At 35.3% G+C, this 21,586-nt stretch overlaps 1 protein-coding gene across 4 annotated transcripts in view; it reads left to right on the forward strand.

Annotated features, from left to right (window-relative positions):
- The window catches only part of ttc39a (tetratricopeptide repeat domain 39A), a 35,153-nt gene extending 14,640 nt beyond the window's left edge, over positions 1 to 20,513 (forward strand). For 3 of the 4 annotated variants that reach the window (XR_007828327.1, XR_007828328.1, XR_007828329.1), the window contains 17 exons: positions 2,175 to 2,279; positions 5,921 to 6,052; positions 10,099 to 10,142; positions 10,397 to 10,464; positions 10,602 to 10,666; positions 11,564 to 11,663; positions 11,819 to 11,884; positions 13,723 to 13,831; positions 13,930 to 13,997; positions 14,132 to 14,191; positions 14,632 to 14,793; positions 16,059 to 16,150; positions 16,475 to 16,595; positions 16,960 to 17,071; positions 17,286 to 17,402; positions 17,675 to 17,791; positions 19,697 to 20,513. Coding sequence is in view for 1 of the 4 variants with exons in the window: in XM_051118008.1 (XP_050973965.1) it covers positions 2,175 to 2,279; positions 5,921 to 6,052; positions 10,099 to 10,142; positions 10,397 to 10,464; positions 10,602 to 10,666; positions 11,564 to 11,663; positions 11,819 to 11,884; positions 13,723 to 13,831; positions 13,930 to 13,997; positions 14,132 to 14,191; positions 14,632 to 14,793; positions 16,059 to 16,150; positions 16,475 to 16,595; positions 16,960 to 17,071; positions 17,286 to 17,406; positions 17,681 to 17,791; positions 19,697 to 19,814 (1,654 nt within the window). In the remaining 3 variants the exon portion in view is untranslated. Of the gene's footprint in view, positions 1 to 2,174; positions 2,280 to 5,920; positions 6,053 to 10,098; positions 10,143 to 10,396; positions 10,465 to 10,601; positions 10,667 to 11,563; positions 11,664 to 11,818; positions 11,885 to 13,722; positions 13,832 to 13,929; positions 13,998 to 14,131; positions 14,192 to 14,631; positions 14,794 to 16,058; positions 16,151 to 16,474; positions 16,596 to 16,959; positions 17,072 to 17,285; positions 17,407 to 17,674; positions 17,792 to 19,696 lie in introns of all 4 variants that reach the window. The other variant, XM_051118008.1, reaches the window with a different exon arrangement.
- Positions 20,514 to 21,586: the final 1,073 nt, after the last annotated feature.

Here is a 21,586-nt window from a genome sequence, read left to right on the forward strand (position 1 = left end):
AAAAAAATTAAGGTTTTTGAGGAAAACATTCCAGGATTTTCCTCCATATAGTGGACTTCAATGGGAGCCAATGGGTTTCAATGTCCAAATTGCTGTTTCAATGCAGCTTCAAAGGGCTATACACAATCCCAGCTAAGGAATAAGGGTCTTATCTTGCAAAACAATAGGTGTTTTTCTAATAAAATAAAAATGTATATACTTTTTAACCACCTCAAACATTACGTAGTCATGTTTGAAAGATCGTAGACGGAAGTACCGACCCAGTGTTTACAAAGTGAATGTGCAAAGAAAGTCAAACGCCCTTTACAAAAAACTTAAAACAACGATGTCGGATGATTTTGAAGTTGGAGGAGAAAATGAGATGGAGTTTTTCGCCCTAACTTGAACCGAAGTACACAGATGAAGAGCTAATCGTGCGTGATGTTTATGTAATGCGTCAAGATGCGCATCGCAGAGCTAGTGTGAGACAAGCGTTTATGGTTAAAAAAAAGTAGAAAATGTTAGAAATTTAAAAAAATCGCTAGATAAGACCCTTATTCCTCTGCTGGGATCGTGTAGAGCCCTTTGAAGCTGCCTTAAAACTGCAATTTGGACCTACAACCCACTGGGTCCCATTGAAGTCCACTATATGGAGAAAAATCCTGGAATGTTTTCCTCAAGAACCTTCATTTCTTTTCGACTGAATAAAGAAAGACATGAACATCCTGGATGACATGGGGGTGAGTAAAATATCAGGAAATTTTTATTCTAGAAGTGAACTAATTCAAGTTGGCAGGTCTGAGTCGCAGTAATGTCTAGTTAAGAGAGTGAAGTTACTGCATCTTATACCTGCAATATGATACTATAGGGATTCTAAGAAACATAAGCACCCTGTCAGTATATTGTTTTTATGCATAAATCAATAGCAGAGTTCACTCTGCTTCTCCAGGCTTTCTCTACTTACTCCTCTTTCTTCTTCACATTCTCAGTGTTTCTTTAGTTGACACCACACATGCTCACTCACCTGTGCCTCGGTGCGTTTGAAGGTGACATCTGCTTCACTGCTCTTGAAGATCTAAATTGAGAGGCTCTGGGGGGGATTCTCTGCAGCAGAGAGCTGTGACTTCACACTCACACAGAACAGGCTTTTTGGGGACAGTGTGAGATTTTCTGCAGATGCTCAGAAAGACCAGCTGAGTGAGCCTGTCTCTTGTCCAACATGACACTTGATCACTATTTCCTTGAGCTGTTTCACAAGCTGTTGTGTTGCTTTACAGTACAATGGCATCCTTTAGTCCTAACCAGGGGTGCGTTTCCCAAAAGCAACCATGGTTACATAGTTCCGTCGTTACCAATAGAGTTCAATGGAACTAACGGCCATAGTTAGCTAACGATGCTTTTGGGAAACACACCTCAGGAAAATAATAGTGTTAGATACGTTTTTGAAGATTACTTTTTTGAAACCAATTTGGAGAATTTAGCATTACATCATTTTCTCCCTAATAGCTCATCTGCAGTGAATGGGTGCCATCAGAATGAGAGTTCAAACAGCTGATCAAAACATCATAACAATTCATAAGTAATCGACACAACTGGTCAATCATTTAATGTATTATGAAGTGAAATACTTTGTATTTCTAAGAAATAAATCCATCATTAAAGTGTTTTGACTTTTTTTTTTAACTCTTGCTTTTGGTCAAAATATCATTTATAATCATTATCTATAATAACACTGAAAAAAGTCTATCCCCTATTATCCTTTAACATCAAAATCCACCAACATATTTGTTTAGAATAGTTTTGGACTGTTTTTGCTTATAAACAATGCTTGATCTGTGCATATTTCTCTCCTGATTCAGACAAGATGGCCTTTTCACAGGATGAAAGCAATGTTATGGATACAGGACTGTAGTTAAATTGTTTTAATGATGGATTTGTTTATTATAAACTCCACAAGATTATTTTATATTCAGCTGTTAGGACTCTTATTTTGACAGCATCCATTCACTGTAGAGGATCCATTGGTGAGCAAGTGTTGTAATGCGAAATTTCTCCTTTTCCGATGAACGGCATACAGAGAACATTTTCAGAAATATTTCATTTTTGCGTGAGCTATTCCTTTAAGACAGGGCTTTGGAAAGTAGCATTTGTTTATGATGTTATTTTAAACTTTTTTCTTTTTGTATGTGTGTTAGGTCGGAGAGATCTGACCTGTCAATGATTCTTCAAGACTGCATGGCGGCACTGGATCTATTCCTGCTAAATGAATTTGATGAGGCTTTGACCAGACTTAAGAGCAGGTAAGACTGTCTAGGTATTTCATAATAAGAATTTGACCTGCTGTGCTTTACATTTATGGAACCTCAGATCTCAGAACACAATGAAGCTCTATTGTTTCTTTTACTTCCTCCTCGTGTTTTTGGGTGTGAAGCAGTGAAACCTTGGATTGTACTGTTTCATAATCAGTTTCAATCACTGATGAATTTAATGAAGTGTTTAAACTTTTGTGTTTGCTTTTATCCATTAAGCAAGTACGCAAGTGCGTAATCTACTAATTTAAATTGAGTTGTTCCTATACATCATTTTGTGAGGCGAGTCTTCATCCACAATCACTGGGTGTTTCTCAGGTAAATATCACATAACCCAAAACCTACTGAATCAGTTCAGCTCTCTGGAGATTCATCTCTAGGTCTTTTCTTCTTCTCACACCACGCCCTGTTTTCATACGTATGCTGTGTCGTACAGCATCTCGCATTTCTGCTTCCTCACTACTCTCAGAGCTGTGGATGGGTGTGTGCCTTTGTGTATTATAAACTATATAATTATTCAGTCCATTTTGTAATCTTTGCCATCTTTCCATCTTTGTCCCCTGGGTCTCTCCAGTTTTGTTGGGTTGTATTCAGGATCCAGAATGAACTTTAAGCCACACCTGACAATGGTGGTTTTATTATTTTATTTTATTTTATTTATTTTTTATTTTATTTTGTTATTTTATTCTATTTTATTATTTTAACAATTAAGAATTTAATGTAAACCATACATTATGTTTGGAGTCCAAAATTAACTTTAAGACACACCTGGCATTGGTGATCATTTTTTTGATTCTAATTTTATTTTATTTTATTTTTAACCATTAAGAGTCAGAGTATCATTCTAGAATTTAAACCATGTATTATGTTGGAGTTTCTAATAAAGCCAACTTTACCTTTTTTACTTCAAACAAATTTGAAGGCCACACCTGGCAATGGTGATTATTTTTGGTTCTTATTATTTTTTATTTTATTTTATTTTATTTTATTTTATTTTATTTTATTTTATTTTATTTTATTTTATTTTATTATTATTATTTTTTTTTTATTTTTTTTTTTTTTAACCATTAAGAGTCAGAATATCATTCTCAGAATGTAATGTAAACCATGTATTATGTTGGAGCTTCTAATAAAGCCAACTTTACCTTTTTTACTCCAAAATTAACTTTAAGCCACACCTGGCAATGGTGATATTTGTTTTTGTTTTTATTTTATTTTATTTATTTTATTTTTAACCATTAAGAGTCAGAATATCATTCTCAGAATGTAATGTAAACCATGTATTATGTTGGAGCTTCTAATAAAGCCAACTTTACCTTATTTACTCCAAAATTAACTTTAAGCCACACCTGGCAATGGTGATAATTTTTTAAATTCTTATTCTTATTATTTTATTTTATTTTATTTTATTTTATTTTATTTTATTTTATTTTATTTTATTATTTTATTTTATTTTATTTTATTTTATTTTATTTTACTTTATTTTATTTTTAACCATTAAGAGTCAGAATATCATTCTAAGAATGTAATGTAAACCATGTATTATGTTGGAGCTTCTAATAAAGCCAACTTTACCTTATTTACTCCAAACAAATTTGAAGGCCACACCTGGCAATGGTGATTATTTTTGGTTCTTATTATTTTTTATTTTATTTTATTTTTAACCATTAAGCATCAGAATATCATTCTAAGAATTTAATGTAAATCATATATTATGTTGGAGTTCCTTATATACTTTCTATATATAATTAATATATATTTAACATATTTAATATATATATAATTTTAATCATTAAAAGTCAAAATATTATTCTTAGAATTTAATGTAAACCATGTATTATGTTGGAGTTCCTAATAAAGCCAACTTTGCCTTATTTACTCAAAAACTAACTTTAAGCCACACCTGGCAACGGTGATAATTTTAGGGTTCTAATGATTTTTATTTAATTTAATTTAATTTTATTTTATTTATTAACCTTTTTTATAACCATTAAGAGTCAGAATATCATTCTTAGACCATGTATTATGTTGGAGTCAACTTTGTCTTTATCTGCTTACCAGAGGTAATGTTTACTCTCACAAGTGTTAATTTTTGGACACTGCTGCTAAATAGTTCTGTTTCATCTGTCAGTCTGGATATTAGCCCAGCTATTAGTTTGACACATTCATGTGTACAATTCGACATAATATATAAAACATAAACATGGAGTTCGGCTGAAGTCACTGATTTGACAATCAGAGGTTCTCACTAAACATTCTGCTGCTCACAGTTTGAACTTGCCAATAGTGAAGTCACAGTTTTGTGATTTACCTAATAGGTTTGTCTTAGTCCTATCCCACCCCATTCCAGCCAGCAGGGCAGGGCCGCTACAGGCATGGAGCTAATGAAAGGTACACGTGTGAGACAGAAAGTTACAAACAGAGGCAGTACGAGTGATTGATTCGAAAGCAGAACTATGAAACACCATGTCTCTACAGGTTCAGAGTTTAAAAACAAATCTGCTGATATTAGAGATGATCTTTCTGCAAGCACACAGTGGACCTTTCTTTAAATAGGAGTTTATTTGTAGCTCTCTAACCATTTTTTATCATGTTTCGTAACCTAAAAGGCTAACACACCTCATAACTGAAATAAGTATGAACAGAAACATATTTAGCACTTCTGCTGCTGCGTAAAAGTGGTTTCTGTTTCTCTTTCCACACATCTTTGTATTTTGCAGGACATCTGATTTGACTTTGACAGGATAATTACTGATTATGCATAGATTTTGGTTAGGAGTTCAAGCCAGTCTTTGTTATTTCTTAAGGAAAACATCAACAGCAATGGCACAAACACTATTTCAAAGCCTGATATTTGTTTGTCAGCAACAGTTATGGTCTTATAAGCTTTTTTATTATTATTAGTCCACAAAAAAAGTTCACAAAAAAATCAGTACAAGTCAGCTCATTCATAAATTCTTAATTATCCCATTCTATGACACAAAAGTAGGCCTATATGTATGAATTTGGCATGTACTGCACGTGTTGGTGTCATGGTATATTGTTACATTTATTGTTTGGTTAGAGGATGTTAAATATGCCACATTCCTGTTACCGTCACGCCAACATTATTCCAATTCCACCTGTGTAAAGGAAAGACTGGTAAACCTGTTTATCCAGACATCACTCAACCCAGGAATGTTGGACCAGTAGGGTCACATTCTATTCTGCTCCTGAAAGAACTGAAACTGCACTGTAAATTGAGTTTAATTGCTGCCTAGAATGTAGTGAAATCAAAGTTTAAAACCTGTGTAAAAATGCGTATGAAGCATGTAGACCACTTCGAATTTAATTACAAAAAATATTGTGATTAGGTGAATAATAATAGTGTATTTTAACAAAATACCATATTTACATTTGTAATTATCAATGAGTGTTTCTCTGGTCATTTTTGGTATTATGTTGCCACACTGTGTTCAGGATGCATCAGGTTACGCGAACACCTTCCTCCATTTCCTGATCTCATTCATGTTATTATTGATGTTATTGAGTGTCTCAGAGGTGAATTTTCTTTTACCATCACTGCTACACCACCCTCTCCTTTGTTCTATATATAGATCTAATGCACCGTCTTCCTTTGTGTTTGTTGGCAGGAATAAAGACAGCATGTATCATGCGCTCACATATGCCACTATACTGGAAATGCAGGCCATGATGACCTTCGACCCGGAGAACATCTTGGCTGCAGGCAACACAATGAAGGAGGCACAGGCTGTGTGTCAACGGTGTGTTGTCTTGGAATTTATTTATTTTTAAATGTATTTTATGTTTGAAATATTCATGTATTTATTTATTTTTTTATCTTGTTTATTATATACAGTTGAAGTCAAAAGTTTACATACACCTTGCAGAATCTGCAAAATGTTAAGGGATCATTCAAAACACGTTATTTTTAATTTAGTACTGACCTGAATAAGATATTTCACATAAAAGACACTTACATATAGTCCAAGAGAAAATAATAATTTAATTTATAAAAATGACCCTGTTCAAAAGTTTACGTAGTTGATTCTTAATACTGTGGTGTTATCTGAATGATCCACAGCTGTGTTTTTTCTTTGGTGATAGTTGTTCATGAGTCCCTTGTTTGTCCTGAACAGTTAAACTGCCTGCTGTTCTTTAGAAAAATTCTTCAGGTCCCACAAATTCGTTGGTTTCTTAGCCTTTTTTGTGTATTTTAACCCTTTCCAGCAATGACTATATGATTTTGAGATCCATCTTTTCACACTGAGGGCAACTGAGGGACTCATATGCAACTATTACAGAAGGTTCAAACACTTATTAATGCTTCAGAAGGAAAAACGATGCATTAAGAGCCGGGGGGGTGAAAACTTTTGGAATTGGAAGAGTAAGGTAAATTTAATTTATTTTGTCTTCTGGGAAACATGTAAGTATCTTCTGTAGCTTCTGAAGGGCAGTACTAAATGACAAAAACATGACATTTAGGCAAAATAAGAAAAATATACACATCCTCATTCTGTTCAAAAGTTTGCACCACTGGCTCTTAATGCATCGGTTTTCCTTCTGAAGAATCAGTGAGCGTTTGAACCTTCTGTAATAGCTGTATATGAGTCTATCAGTGTGAAAAGATGGATCTCAAAATCATACAGTCATTGTTGGAAAGGGTTCAAATACACAAAAATGCAAAAAACCAAAGAATTTGTGGGACCTGAAGGACTTTTCTGAAGAACAGCAGGCAGTTTAACTGTTCAGGACAAACAAGGGACTCATGAACAACTAGCACTAAACAAAAACAAAACACAGCTGTGGATGATTCAGGTAATAACACAGTATTAAGAATCAAGTGTATGTGAACTTTTAAACAGGGTCATTTTTATAAATTCAACTATAAATTTCTTATTCAGGTCAATATTAAATAATAAATAATCTGCATTTTGTATGATCCCTCCTATTTTGGTTAAATAATGAACATTTTGCAGATTCTACAAGGTGTATGTAAACTTTTGACTTTAACTGTACGTGTAATATTGTAAAATTGGCTGTCAATTCATTTAAAATAATTACGTTTGAAATATTTACTTATTTATTTATAGAGAAAGAGAATAACACAGAGTAACATTATAACAGGTGTACTTTTATTCCATGGGTTTTTATTCCCTTTCTGGTCGCAGGTGCTACTATTAACATCCATAAACTGTTTTCACATCCCTCTTGGTTATGTCACATTTGTATTGGTGACGTAATCCCGCAATGCTGGAGCAGGTCTAGGGCTATCACCACATCCCAGATGGCAGAGGAATTTCAGAGGCCCATGACACGCTGTGTTGGAGGGGTGTGACAATCTGGTGTATGCTTGTGTTTCTAGGCAACTCACACCTCTGTGACTCTGCCACGTCATCCAGGCCTTGTAGCACTGGAATGCCATTGTCAGCTGATCACACAAACCTTCTGCACATAAATTACACTGTCTGATCCTAATAATAGCCGCCACGTATGCAGGACAGTAAACCTGTTATGTCACAATACATACTGTATATGCTTCACTACATTGATCCTAACTGGTCTAGTAAGATAAATATTTTGTATTTATATTTAGGTTTTTTGAGTACAGTAAGATGGGGGAAGATGCCCTGTTAAAAACAATGTGCATTTACCTTTAAATTTAGCATGTGTATGATAATGATGCATCAAGCATCGTGTTATTAAAGGGATAGTTTACCCAAAAATAAAAATTACAACATGATTTACTGACCCTTAAGCCATTCTAGATGTATATGACTTTCTTCCTTCAGATGAATACAATTTTTTACATTAAAAAATGTCCTGGCTCTTCCAAGTTTTATAATGGCAGTGAATGGCTGTTGAGATTTTGAAGTCCAATAAAGTGCATCCATCCAACATAAAAAGTACTTCACATGGCTCCGGAGGGTTATTGAAGGCCTTCTGAGGTTAATTGATGCATTTTTGTAAGAAAAATATCCATATTTTACTTCCGCTAACTGTCGTATGCACTTTCATGAGAGACTGGCATTCCAGCGGATGATGTAGGATGTAGATGAGCGTGGTGACGAATGCAGAAACGCAGTTAAGAGAGCAAAAAAAAACACCAGTCACAAATTAGAAGTACAAAACGAGAGTTTATTAAGAAAAATGTCGGAGGATTTCGATATAAGCCAAGAGGTTTAAGCCAACTGGTTTTCCTTGCTGTAAACAAAACTTAGCATATTCTCACCGGAGCTTATGGTACGCCTACGAAAGCTAAAGATTACAGCTTTAAAGTTTTTGAATTTTTTTTGAATTTTGTTTTAAAGTAAAACTTAGTAAAATTTTTACTTTAATAATTTTTAAAGTAATTTATTTTTTTTTAAGTTTTAAATATGGATATTTTTCTTACACAAATGCACCGCTTCACTTCGGAAGGCCCTTATTAACCCCCTGGAGCCATGTGGAGCATGTTTTATGATGGACGGATGTACTTTATTTTGCTTTAAAATCTCAGCACCCATTCACTGCCATTATAAAGCTTGGAAAAGCCAGGACATTTTTTAATATAACTCCGATTGTATTTGTCTGAAGGAAGAAAGCCAAAGTCACCTAGGATGGCTTGAGGGTGAGTAAATCATTGGTGAAATACTCATTTTTGGGTGAACTATCCCTTTAAGGGAAATAAAGATTAGTAGAAGCATTTACTAATTTAGTTGTCACAGCACAAAATGTAGCTCTACTGGAGCAAGAAGCTCCCCCCAGTTCTACAGAATGTATAAATGACTTGATCAGGGTTGCCAGGTTTTCACAACAAAACCCGCCCACTTGCTTCTCAAAACTAGCCCAATCACAATAGGGGTCCCCCATTAAAAATCTCATTCCCGCGGGATAAAATACACATTTTTGGCTGGGGTTCCCCTTGTAAATTCATATTTCAGGGGCTAAATATGACATTATTGGGGTCGCTTCAACCCACGGACATCAAAATCAACCCATGTTAAAGTAGCCCAATTTTGTGGTAAAACAACGGACCTAGCAACACTGGACTTGTTGTGTTTTTAAAGTGTCATCAATGTAAAAAGGGGAATCCCAGTAAAATAAGCATATAGTTTATTCTATGACTTCTACAAGGCACACTGTGTAAATGTGTATATATAACACTGTTTTCAGTCTGTTGTTGTTCCACAAACTCTAGTCTGTGATCATTTACACCATTTAAAAGCAGAAGTAAACAAATACTCAGCTTCTGTTGTTTGCTTTTACTAAAATAAAATGATAAATGCCTGGCTGTCACTCAGCAGCTAAACTGTTAAGATCCATGTAGCTTGTTTTCCTTGCTGTGGCTGTCACTTGAGTGATACGGCGCGTGTGACTTCTGTATTCAATAAATACACAGACCAGTGGTTGTCACTCATAAAACTTTGTAGGGTATACGTGGCCTACTTATCTTAGCCTCCCAGCATTCATCTGTGTGTCTTGTATCTGTGTAACTTTAATTGAAGCCAGATGTACTTGGAATAATTCATGTTTGTCCCTCAGAGGGGAGTCGGTTTACTCAGACAGAAACCAGACAGCCATTGTGTCCTCCTCAGATCCAACTGCTCTATTTATATGGCCTCAGGGATACAGTGAATCAAGCTGTGTTTTTTGCTGTTGGATCAAGTGCAAGTTTGTCTACCGGCTTTCACACACTAGGACCGTAACAGAGAACATAAGGCTGACCTCAGCCAACTGTGCCAACTGAGCGTGTTACCTAGTAACCACTACCGATGGATCACTGTGTTGTTTTAGGAAAGGACTGATAAGGCTGTGTTTGTCTTTACAGATACCGTAAAAAGTCAACCTTCAACAGCAAAAACTTCACGGAAGGTGGGTGCCTGTATACATATTTCACTAAATGATTAATTGACAAATAAGGATGCATTAGTAAAAATGCAAATATTTTGAGATCTTTACAAAAGCTTATCACAAGCTTGTTTTTGTAATGATAGCAATTTTTGCAATCACTTCCTCAATCCACAGTGATCATATCATGTGGGTGTTTTTTGTAAAGGCCTTGTGACATGCTCCTATCATAATGCGTAGATGCTCTGAAAACGTAATTACGTTTGTGTCCTCCACAGAGGAGCTCCATGCTGAAGTGTGCTATGCCGAATGCCTCCTCCAGAGGGCAGCACTCACTTTCCTGCAGGTCTGTCCCAGGGGTGGATTCCCCTTTTAATGCTGATATTAAATCTAGTTTGTCCTGTTATGATGTATTTTAGTGAAATATATTATTGTGAATAAAGTTTAGGTGCTTATTTAAGTTTTTTTTACTGTTTCTTTCAGGATGAAAATATGATCAGCTTCATAAAGGGAGGAATGAAAGTGCGAAACAGCTATCAAATATACAAGTAAGACCTGCTACAGTGTTGTTATTGTTAACTAAACATATCTACATCTATATATCTATCTACACTACCAGTCAGAAGTTTTTGAATAGTAATTTTTTTAATGTTTTTTCTATTTATATAGAAATAGTTATTTTTCTATTTTTCTATTTAAATATTTTTTTAAATGTAATTTAGTCTTGTGATTTCAAAACAGAATTTTTAGCATTGTTATTCCAGTTACATGATCCTTCAGAAATCATTCTAATATGCTGAGTTGCTGCTAAAAAAACATTTATTACTATTATTATTATTTTGTTGAAAACAGCTGAGTCAATTTTTTTCTTTCAATAAATATAAACATTTTTATTATTAAAATATAAATGGCATTTATCTGAAATAGAAATATTTTGTAACATTATAAATGACTTTATCATCACTTTTGATTGATTTAAAGCATCCTTTCTAAATAAAAGTATAGTGTTTAAAAAAAATTACAGATTTTGAGCTTACAGATGCTGAGCTTTGGATCTTTATATTCATCAAAGAATCCTGAAAAAATGTATTCAACTGTTTTAAATAATGATAATATTAACTGGAACAGTAAATCAGCATATTAGAATGATTTCAGAAAGATCATGTGACAGAACACTGGAATAATGATGTTAAAAATTCAGCTTTGATATCAGAAATAAATAACATTTTAAAATATATTCATATAGAAAACAGTTATTTTAAATAGTAAAAATATTTCAAAATTTTACTGTTTTTGCTGTACTTTGGATAAATAAATGCTGGTTTAGTGAGCAGAAGAGACTTCTTTAAAAAACATTGAAAATCTTACTGTTCAAAAACTTTTGACTGGTTTTGTATGAGTATATCCGTATGTTTATTCATATTTGTGTTTGTGTTAATTGCAAGGGAGCTACATACGGTCCTGAAGTCCTCAAGTTATGTTCACGGTGACAATCATGGGCATTTCGAGGGAGGCGTTAAGCTCGGGGTCGGGGCCTTTAACCTGGTGAGTACATTATGCCATATGTTTTCTTGTGTTTTAGCCATAAAATACCTCGTAGTGTTCCCTCTTAAATCAAGCCATGAACATTTATTGATCCTAGCATAGAGTTCATTGAGGACAAGTCTGTTTTCTCAACCCCTCACCTGTGTTTCTCCCAGATGCTGTCGTTGTTGCCAACACGGACTCTCAGGTTGTTGGAATTTGTGGGCTTCTCTGGTAACAAAGTGAGTATTGTGTAGTACTTAGCTTAGTTTGGCTCTGCTCAAGTTTGGAGTGGACTAATGAAATTTAATCTGAACTTGCCTCTATTTTCTTTCGGTCTGTCTTAGCAATAAAGTGTGTCAAGGTGCATGCTAATGCTTTTTTTTTTTATAGTTGTTTGACGGTAGCGAAGCGCAGAAGTGTGAATGATTTCCTGTGTTGTGTCTGTCTTAAAGAAATAATTCACTCAAAAATGAAAATTTGCCTCACCCTCACGCCATCTAAGATGTAGATGAGATTTTCTGTTCTTTATCAAAACAGATTTGGAGAAATTTAGCATTACATCGCTTGCTCACCAATGGATCCTTTTTAGTGAATGAGTGCCATCAGAATGCAGGTCCAGATAGCTGACTGCAGGTTGATTGGTAGGCAAGTGATGTAATGCTAAATTTTTCTGTTCTGATGAAGAAACAAACTCATTTATATCTTGGATGGCCTGAGGATTTGTACATTTTCAGCAAATTTGAAATTTTGAATGAACTGTTCTTTTAAGAACGTTCTACAGTTGCATTATTCTACAACTTGCACTGTATGTGGCCACGTTCACACAGATATGGTTGTCAATACCATATTTGGGTCCTTAATACGATTACTTTCACACACATTACGGTTATGTCACGGGTGTGACAACCGTATTCTATAATTGAACTCACACCTGTAAATTTTCAGGACTCATGACCCCATTCTCGGAACACACGCGCTGTGTGAACGGAACAGGACTGGACAACTTGTTGTATGTCACGTCATACAGTGCGAGAGAGCCGCTCTGCCTTACAAACGCGTGTCTACCGTGTGCTGCGTGCTTTTATTTGTGGTTTCGGTTACTTACATCATGTCTCCACTGGAGCCGCTCCCTGCCGAATTCCCACAATCCTGTGCGTGTGCGTCATACAGGCTATATAAATAAAGATATTCTGGTGAAATTAAACGTGTTACTTTATATAATAGATGAGATCTTGACCATGATATACTTTAGTAATAGTGTAAAAAGCATAATAAATAATGTTGTTTGTAAGAATGGTATTTAACAAAAATGTTAAGAGTTCAAATGAGTAGTAAATAAGAATAATATTTACAATATTCTACCAATGATAACGAAACAGCCACTAATAACAATGACCTGGGGCCAGTTGCATAAAAGGTTAAGACTAGTCTTAAAAGTAAGTCAGCTAATTTTTTCTTTAAAACTGGTCATCATTATTTAAATTCAGTTACATAAAAATGTAGATTAGTCTAAGCTGAATGCAAAAAATAAGACTGATTACCCTTTGGCTAACCGCTAGTTGGTCAAACTAGTTCTTAAGACACTGTCTTAACATAGAGGCTAAGTTTATGCAACTGGCCCCTGTTCTGCAATAATACTTGCAACAGTGCTTTTATTTTTTAAAGCAAAAAATGCCATTCTCTGCCCTCTTTTCTGACGCACAGACCTTCAATGATAATGACATTGAGGTCTTTATGTATTATTAAATAATTTATACATAACAGTTTAAGATCGTTTTTCTACAAAATGTACAACTTAATCGTTAGGTAACCTAGCAACGACTGCATGTTCCGCTGCCTCTGAAGTCTGTCCAAAACTGTTTCTAGAGTTGCCTTCGCAGCCTTCGTAGTCACTGCCTGATAAGGCAGCGAGGCCGCAGGTCAGCTGACTAGGCTTTCGGACACAGCCTATATTCGAAAAGCGACTGTAAACTGCTGTGTGAATAGGACATTACGAGACTCACACCTGTAAGTAAATGCGGTTGTCAATCCCAAAAACTGACAGTGTGAACGTGGGCTGTGTGTGTGTGTGTTTTAGGAGTTTGGTCTTCAGCAGCTCCAGGAGGGCTCCGCTGACCACACATTTAGGTCTTTCCTGTGTAACATGTTGTTGCTTTGCTATCACACCTTCATGAGCTTCATTTTGGGTAAGATAAATTTGCTTCTGAATTACATTTTCAATTCATATGTAGCACATCAGAAGTAACAGTGTGTTTTTTGGTATCTCAATGTGTGTGTCCTTTAGGCACCGGAGAGGGAGATGTGGAAGATGCAGAAAAACTGCTGAAGCCTTATCTGAAAAAGTATCCGAAGGTACTTGACTACCATTTGCAGATGCAACAGAGTTTCCAGTGAAAAATCCCAAAACACTGTTGCACTGCTGCAATCACTGTTATTAAGTAGCAGAGTATGAATTTTATTTTTGACAACTGCTGTGTTCCTGTCAGGGATCCATTTTCCTGTTCTTCGCTGGTCGAATAGAGGAAATTAAAGGAAATCTGGATGCTGTAAGTGATAGTTACTTGTATCTATTGCATAATAAGAGGAGTTTTTTGTTTAGATCCTTATTTATCCACCATATTTTTCACTGTGGACGTAAGCCATTTTCTGTGAATGTGTGAGACCTCCGGTTCTGTAGGGAAATAATGTGAAGAATAACAAAGTGCAGTAAACAGTAAAACTGTTTGCACTACAAACCAATGTGTTTAGAATTAAGATAATACATTAAAATAACATGGTAAGACACACTAGACTGCAATATCAAGCAACAAAACAAGCTGTTTTGTACAGCTAAAAATAGCTGGACGCAGATGACACCAGAAGCCTTGCACGTTAAATTTACAAATGACCGTGCCTGCCCTCACAGGAAAAGCTAGGTGGATGTATATTTATTTTCATTTCTAACTGCCTGTGTGCATATATTCATATGCATGTTCTTGTTCTGTAGGCTATCAAGCGTTTCGAGGAGTGCTGTGAAGCTCAGCAGCACTGGAAGCAGTTCCATCACATGTGTTACTGGGAATTGATGTGGTGTTTCACCTATAAAAGGCACTGGAAAATGGCCTACTTCTACGCAGACCTGCTCAGCAAAGAGAATGCCTGGTCAAAGGTGAAACGCTAAAATACACATTTGACAAGTGCACTGAAGAGTTGCTTGATCTGTATGTAAAACAGGGTGGGTGCCATTCAGGACTGAATGGATTAAATCAGAGGTCACCAGATACGGTCCTTGAGGGCCGGTGTCCCTGCAGAGTTTAGCTCCAACCCTAATCAAACACACCTGAATCAGCTAATCAAGGTCTTATTAGGTATACTTGAAACTTCCAGGGAGGTGTGTTGCGGAAAGTTGGAGGTAAACTCTGCAGGACGCCGGCCCTCCAGGAACAAGTTTGGTGACCCCTGGATTAAACGATTAGTAATATTATGAGTAATGTTATGAAATATTATTGCAATTTAAAATAACAGTTTCCTATTTTATTATACTTTAAAATATAATTTATTTCTGTGATGCTAAGCTAAATTTTCTTTAGGCATTACTCCAGTCTTCATTGTCACATGATCCTTTAGAAGTCATTCTAATTTATTATCAGTGTTGCAAACAATTGTGCTGCTTAATATTTTTTTGGAACCTGTGATACTTTTTTCAGGATTCTTTGATGGAAAAAAAAGCAAAAAAGCAAAAAAGCATTTATTTAAATTAGAAATCTTTTCTAACATTGGGTTTCACAGATAAGGCTTAAGCCTAGTCCTGTCTGAGCTATTTCAACGTAAAGAAACTTGCAATGACTGATCTTTAAATATGTCAATGCCTTTTTGCGTTTTGTTTCAAGATGCACACCAGTACAAAAGTTACAAAAGATTTCTGTTTTAAATAAATGCTGTTCTTTTTGACTTTTTATTCAACAACGAATCCTGAAAAAAGTATCACAAGTTGCAAAAACGCTTTCCAGCATTGAAAATAAATCACCATATTAGAATGATTTCTAAAGAATCATGTGACTGAAGACTGGAGTAATGATGCTAAAAATTAAGCTTTGCATAACAGGAATAAATTATATTTTAAAGTTTATTAAAATAGAAAAACGCTATTTATATCTGCAGTAATATTTCACAATATTACTTTTTTTTCTGCATTATCAAATAAATGTGGCCTTGATGAGCAAAAAAAAAAACAAACAAAAAAAAAACATTACGGCAATGTATATAACAAATTCACTTTTTAATAAAATTAAAGATTTTGCTCTGGGTTTAGAAGGTCTGCTGATATAACATGAATTGAGGCTAAGGACAATTAATTTCCCACTGGGATGTTGTTTGTGTTTACTGTGCAGTTCGGAACTCATCGCTCTTTTTTTCTCACACACACTTTTTTAGGCCACATACGCGTATATGAAAGCTGCATACCTCAGCATGCTGAGTCGTGAGGAATGCCAGCCGTTCGAGGAGAATGAGGTGGCTTTGTTTAGGTAATGGCAAGGGAATGGTGTGCCTGAGTGTGAATGTTCATGTTTATTCATAAGAGGACATAATCACATTGATTGATATATTATTGATTTAATATTGATATATTAAATATAAATCTATAAATTGGACAACACCACTGTCAGATCAAGAAAAGTCATTAATATCATATATGGCTTGTACGGTAAAGTCATTCAGTTCAAGCAAGCATTGCAAATGACCTAATATATATATTATATTTAATTTGAACCTCTAATGTAGCCCATCCTCATGCAAATACAAAACTCACATTAAATGTACTTTACAGTGATCTGTTTTGCACTTTTCAGGCAAGTTCCCAGTCTGAAGCAGAAAATAGCTGGGAAGTCATTGCCCACAGAGAAGTTTGCCATCAGAAAAGCTCGACGCTATAATACAGACAATGCCATTCCTCTTCCTGCACCTCCACTGGTCAGTTCAGTTTTTGCAAGTGTCTTATTTACAGTTCACACAGGATGTGTTCTTGCATCTTTGGCTGTCATGCTGTGTCTCACCTCTTTAAAAGTTACCATTCAGATGTGCTGAATCAGATAATGTAAATTGGCAGTGGTTTACTGCATCTATAAATGTGCTTCCTGTTCAATTCATTGTGTTCCGTTTTGCTATTTTTTAATGCAAGAAGACGTCCTGTGTGAACGGCCCTTTAATTAACAAAGAGTAAGGAATTACAGCATCCTGATTTGTCTAATCCCATTGCAAAATAAACAAAGGGAAACACCTGGACAAGACACATTCTTAAATTCATACTCATTGTGAGGGTATGTTTGCACGACAGGAGATGATGTATATCTGGAATGGCTACACTGTGATTGGGAAGCACAAGGACCTGACAGAGGGCATGCTGAAGACCCTGAATGAGGCCCAGCAGACGCTTGAGCAACAGCCAAGTAAAATCTTGCTCTAAACACTTTTTAAAAAAAATAGTTCACTCTAAATGCAATTATTTATTTCCTCATGTCATTCCAAATGATATTTTGCAACAACGGTCAATAGTATAGCAGTAGTAACAATGTAACTGTGTTCCACTGAAAACACAGACACTCTCTGTATCACATTTAGCTTTTTCTGTAACATAAATGTGTGTGTGTGTTTGGCCTTCAGGGACTGAGTTCACCACAGATGACCAGTGTGTGGTTAGTCTCCTTAAGGGGCTCTGTCTCAAACACTTGGGTTGCAAGGAAGAAGCTGAACATTACTTCACCCTCTCGTCCTGTGCAAGTCAGTCTTGCTTTTTTGCTGTACTGCCAATCACGCTAATATAAATAGAAATGTTTGTGGTTTTTCTTGTGAAGACTTAAGTAGGCATGGCCTATTTTCTAGTACTGACTCTACAGAAGAAGAAAGAGTCTTGCTCGTAAAATGACGTGTTCTGAGATTTCACTGCACAGAATGAGAAATGTTTTAGTTTCTAGTCACGGGTAATAGAGAAAATGTTTTAAACATGGCTTCGGTCACAAATGCTCTTTCTGTCTGTGTTTGTACTTGTACAGTGAGAGTCAGATTAAATATGACCACTACCTAGTGCCCAATGCTCTTCTGGAACACGGTTTATTGTGTTTGGAGGAGGGCAGAATAAACGAGGCCATCAAACTTCTGGAGACAGCCAAGTAAGTTCAGTCCTGACAGTAATTGTTTTGTACCTCTAAAGATAGCAATGCACATGTGTGGACTGAATTGGGTAGATTGTAATTTGTTACTGATTCCAAATGACAAATTGTAGTTAGTAATGTAACCCATTACATTATGTATTTTAGGTAATATAATCAGACTACTTTTAGATTACTTTTGATCTATAGTTGAGGTCAAAATTTACATACACCTTGCAGAATCTGCAAAAAGGTAAATTATTTTACCAAAATAAGAGGGATCATACAAAATGCATGTTATTTTTTTTATTTAGTACTGACCTGCATGAAATATTTAACATAAAAGATGTTTACATATAGTCCACAAGAGAAAATAATAGTTGAATTTATAAAAATGGCCCTGTTCAAATGTTTACATACACTTGGTTCTTAAAACTGTGTTGTTATCTGAATGATCCACAGCTGTGTTTTTTTTTGTTTAGTGATAGTTGTTCATGAGTCCCTTGTTTGTTGCAAACATTTAAATTGCCTGCTGTTCTTCAGAAAAATCCTTCATGTCCGTCACATTCTTTGGTTTTCCAGGATTTTTTGTATCTGAACCCTTTCCAGCAATGACTGTATGATTTTGAGGACAACTGAGGGACTCATATGCAACTATTACAGAAGGTTCAAACACTCACTGATGCTCCAGAAGGAAAAACCATGCATTAAGAGCCAGGGGTGTAAACAGAATGAAGATGTGCACATTTTTCTTTTTTTGGCCTAATTATCATATATTTTTAATTTAGTACTGTTCTTTAGAAGAGACTTACATGTTTCCCAGAAGACAAAATAAGTTAAATTTACCCTGTTCTTCAAATTCCAAAAGTTTTTACCCCCTGGCTCTTAATGCATTGTGTGTTTTGTTTTTTTTTTACTTCTGGAGCATCAGTGAGCGTTTGAACCTTCTGTAATAATACTGTAACTGAGTCCCTCAGTTGTCTTCAGTGTGAAAAGATGGATCTTAGAATCATACAGCCATTGTTGGAAAGGGTTCAAATACACAAAAATGCCAAAAAAAAAAAAAAACAAAGAATTTGTGGGACCTGAAGGTTTTTTCTGAAGAACAGCGGGCATGTTAACTGTTCAGGACAAATAAGGAACTTTTGAACAACTATCACCAAAAAAAAAAAAAAAAAACGCATCTGTGGATCATTCAGGTAACAAACAGTTTTAGGAATGAAGTGTATGTAAACTTTTGAATAGGGTCATTTTTTTGTAAATTCAACTATTTTCTCTTGTGAACTATATGTAAACGTCTTTTATGTGTATTGTCATATTCAGGTCAGTCCTAAATAAAAAAAATAACATGCATTTTATATGATCCCTCTTATTTTGATAAAATAATTAACATCTTGCAGATTTTGCAAGGTGTATGTAAACGTTTGACCTCAACCGTATGTCGTTTATCGCATTGATTTAAATAGGATATTCTAGTACCATATTGATATAAAAACAAAAGCTAATAATAAATTAAATCATTAAAATGTTAAATTAAAACAAGTCGTTATAAAATCAATCAAAAACAAAACACTTACTAAATAAATTACATTTTTTGTTTACCTATGTCATGTAACCCTAACCAATGTCAGAGAACCATGAACATGCACATGTGATAATTATTAAAATAAATATATTTTTAAATCTCAGGGGTACTTCAAGTAAATATATTAGGTGAAAGAGGATCAGATGAGCATAGAAATAAAACACTTTATATTATATAAAGGTTTGGTCTATACATTTTTTATCTGCACAACAGTCACATATTTCACCCCGAAACACTCAGTGTTTGATCTAATGTGTATTTTATAACCTCATCCTGTTTGATAGATGATATAGTCATTGCCTTATAAATTTTGAACCGTGTCACCGTGATTTCTTTCCCAGGCAAAATTACAAAAACTACTCCATGGAATCACGGACACACTTCCGGATCCAGGCAGCGCTACATAAGGCACGAGGCACAGCTGTGAACGGAGACCACTGCTCACCCTCCAGCCCTTAACGCTTGGGGTCACCACTGGGGTCACAGAAAGCCAAGATCAGGCTTGACGTGGGTTGCCATATGCCAAGAGGAGGACTAAAGGAGCACATGACCGATCAGACCCGAACTGAGCTTATAGTGACAAATCATCTTCATCGAATGACGCACAGAGAGATTATACAGTACTTGGACAACAGCTGCATGAATAATGTTACGTGAGGTGCAGTGCAATTCACTCAAGACACAAAACTGACATCATGCTGTGATGATGTCACATAAATAACAAACATAGTGCTATTAGAATATTGTAAATGTAACATTACGAATAATAATATACAAGTTACACCAGTCCAATAATATAATACTGGTACTTCAGGCTAAGAACATTGTCACTCAAAACAAAAGTAAGGCCATCTGTCAATCATTTTGGCTGCTTTCGAAGCTCTCGTTGGTAATGCTCTCCACTGTTGGTCACCCTGTGACATCAGTAGCCTAGATGTGGCTGTGCCTTACAGCTAACTGTTTGATTTGGATTTAAAGCACATGTGCACAAATATTAGTTTACTTTAATCTTTGGAGCATAAATAGGTTATAAAATAAGCCTATTGTCCAGAGGTAATATGATGAACGTAAGTTTTGATATAATGGTTATTGAGTACTGCGGCCTTGTCAAATCTCATGGACAGGATTCCTGTTCTAAGCCTAATTTTTATCATTTAACATTATCTTTGTGTTTCTGTGTACATAATTAGTCTGTGTTAAACAAGCATCTTCATAACAGCAAATTAGGACTATCAGAATGTAAACTGGAAGTTTTGTGGGATTGGTTTCTTTTTTTAGTATTTATTCTCCGTTATGGCGCCTTTCAAATTTGTCCCGTTTTAAGTGGGCAGCTGAATGTGTCTTTTAGAAAGGCAGTCTCCTTCATGTGGACTTGGTCCAGATCGTACTTGAGCTCAAACAAACAAGTCTTTTAGATACATGCAGGACAGGCTGGCATGCCAGCTCCAGCCAACGTGAGGGATGCATTGACAACCACTACAGCCTTACACTACGAAGAGAAAGAAAATTTAAGCTAGTTAGGAGAGAGAGTTGTACTTTGTTCAATATATGAATGCTACTTCATGGAGCTTTTCCCTGTAGTGTGTTCAGCACAGAACTCTACACATAGTGTGTAGAGTTCAACCAACAAGCTGCATTGTATTTTCAAATCTAGTTTTAATGAGATAGTCCTGCACTTTAAGACTTGTGAGACTTTTAGTTGAAAAGTATCCATGGATTTTAGTTCTTCTGCAATGATATCTATGTAGTGCCTGTTTTATGAGATCCGGTTCTACCAAAGTCATATTTACATTAGGCAAAAACAATCATCATCTCATGTTGTAACCATGTGTTTGCTTAGAAATTTCACAGGCAGTTTGTAACATACCGTGTTTCAAATGTGGCAAAACAAAATGTTTGAAAATGAACGATATATGGGTTTTTCATTGTAATGGCTTTGGTTTCTCCCTCACTGAAATTCTTCCTGATTGAGATTGATTTTACAGCCTTTGGGCTATAGAGGTCAGCAAATCCTGTATATGGTGCATGGCTACTGTGTAAACACATTCCTGTAAATACTCGACTTACATTTTCTAATTTAAAATTAAATGATATGATAGCATTCCAAAAGATATCTCTTTTGTTTTCCATATTTGTTCTAAGGGGCCAGGCTCTTTAAAGAGATAGTCTACCCAAAAATAACATTCTGTCATCATTGATTTGCTTCCATGAAAAACAAAGAGGATGTTTAG

The sequence above is a fragment of the Labeo rohita genome, chromosome 8 (genome assembly GCF_022985175.1).
Source record: "Labeo rohita strain BAU-BD-2019 chromosome 8, IGBB_LRoh.1.0, whole genome shotgun sequence".
NCBI lineage: Eukaryota > Metazoa > Chordata > Actinopteri > Cypriniformes > Cyprinidae > Labeo > Labeo rohita.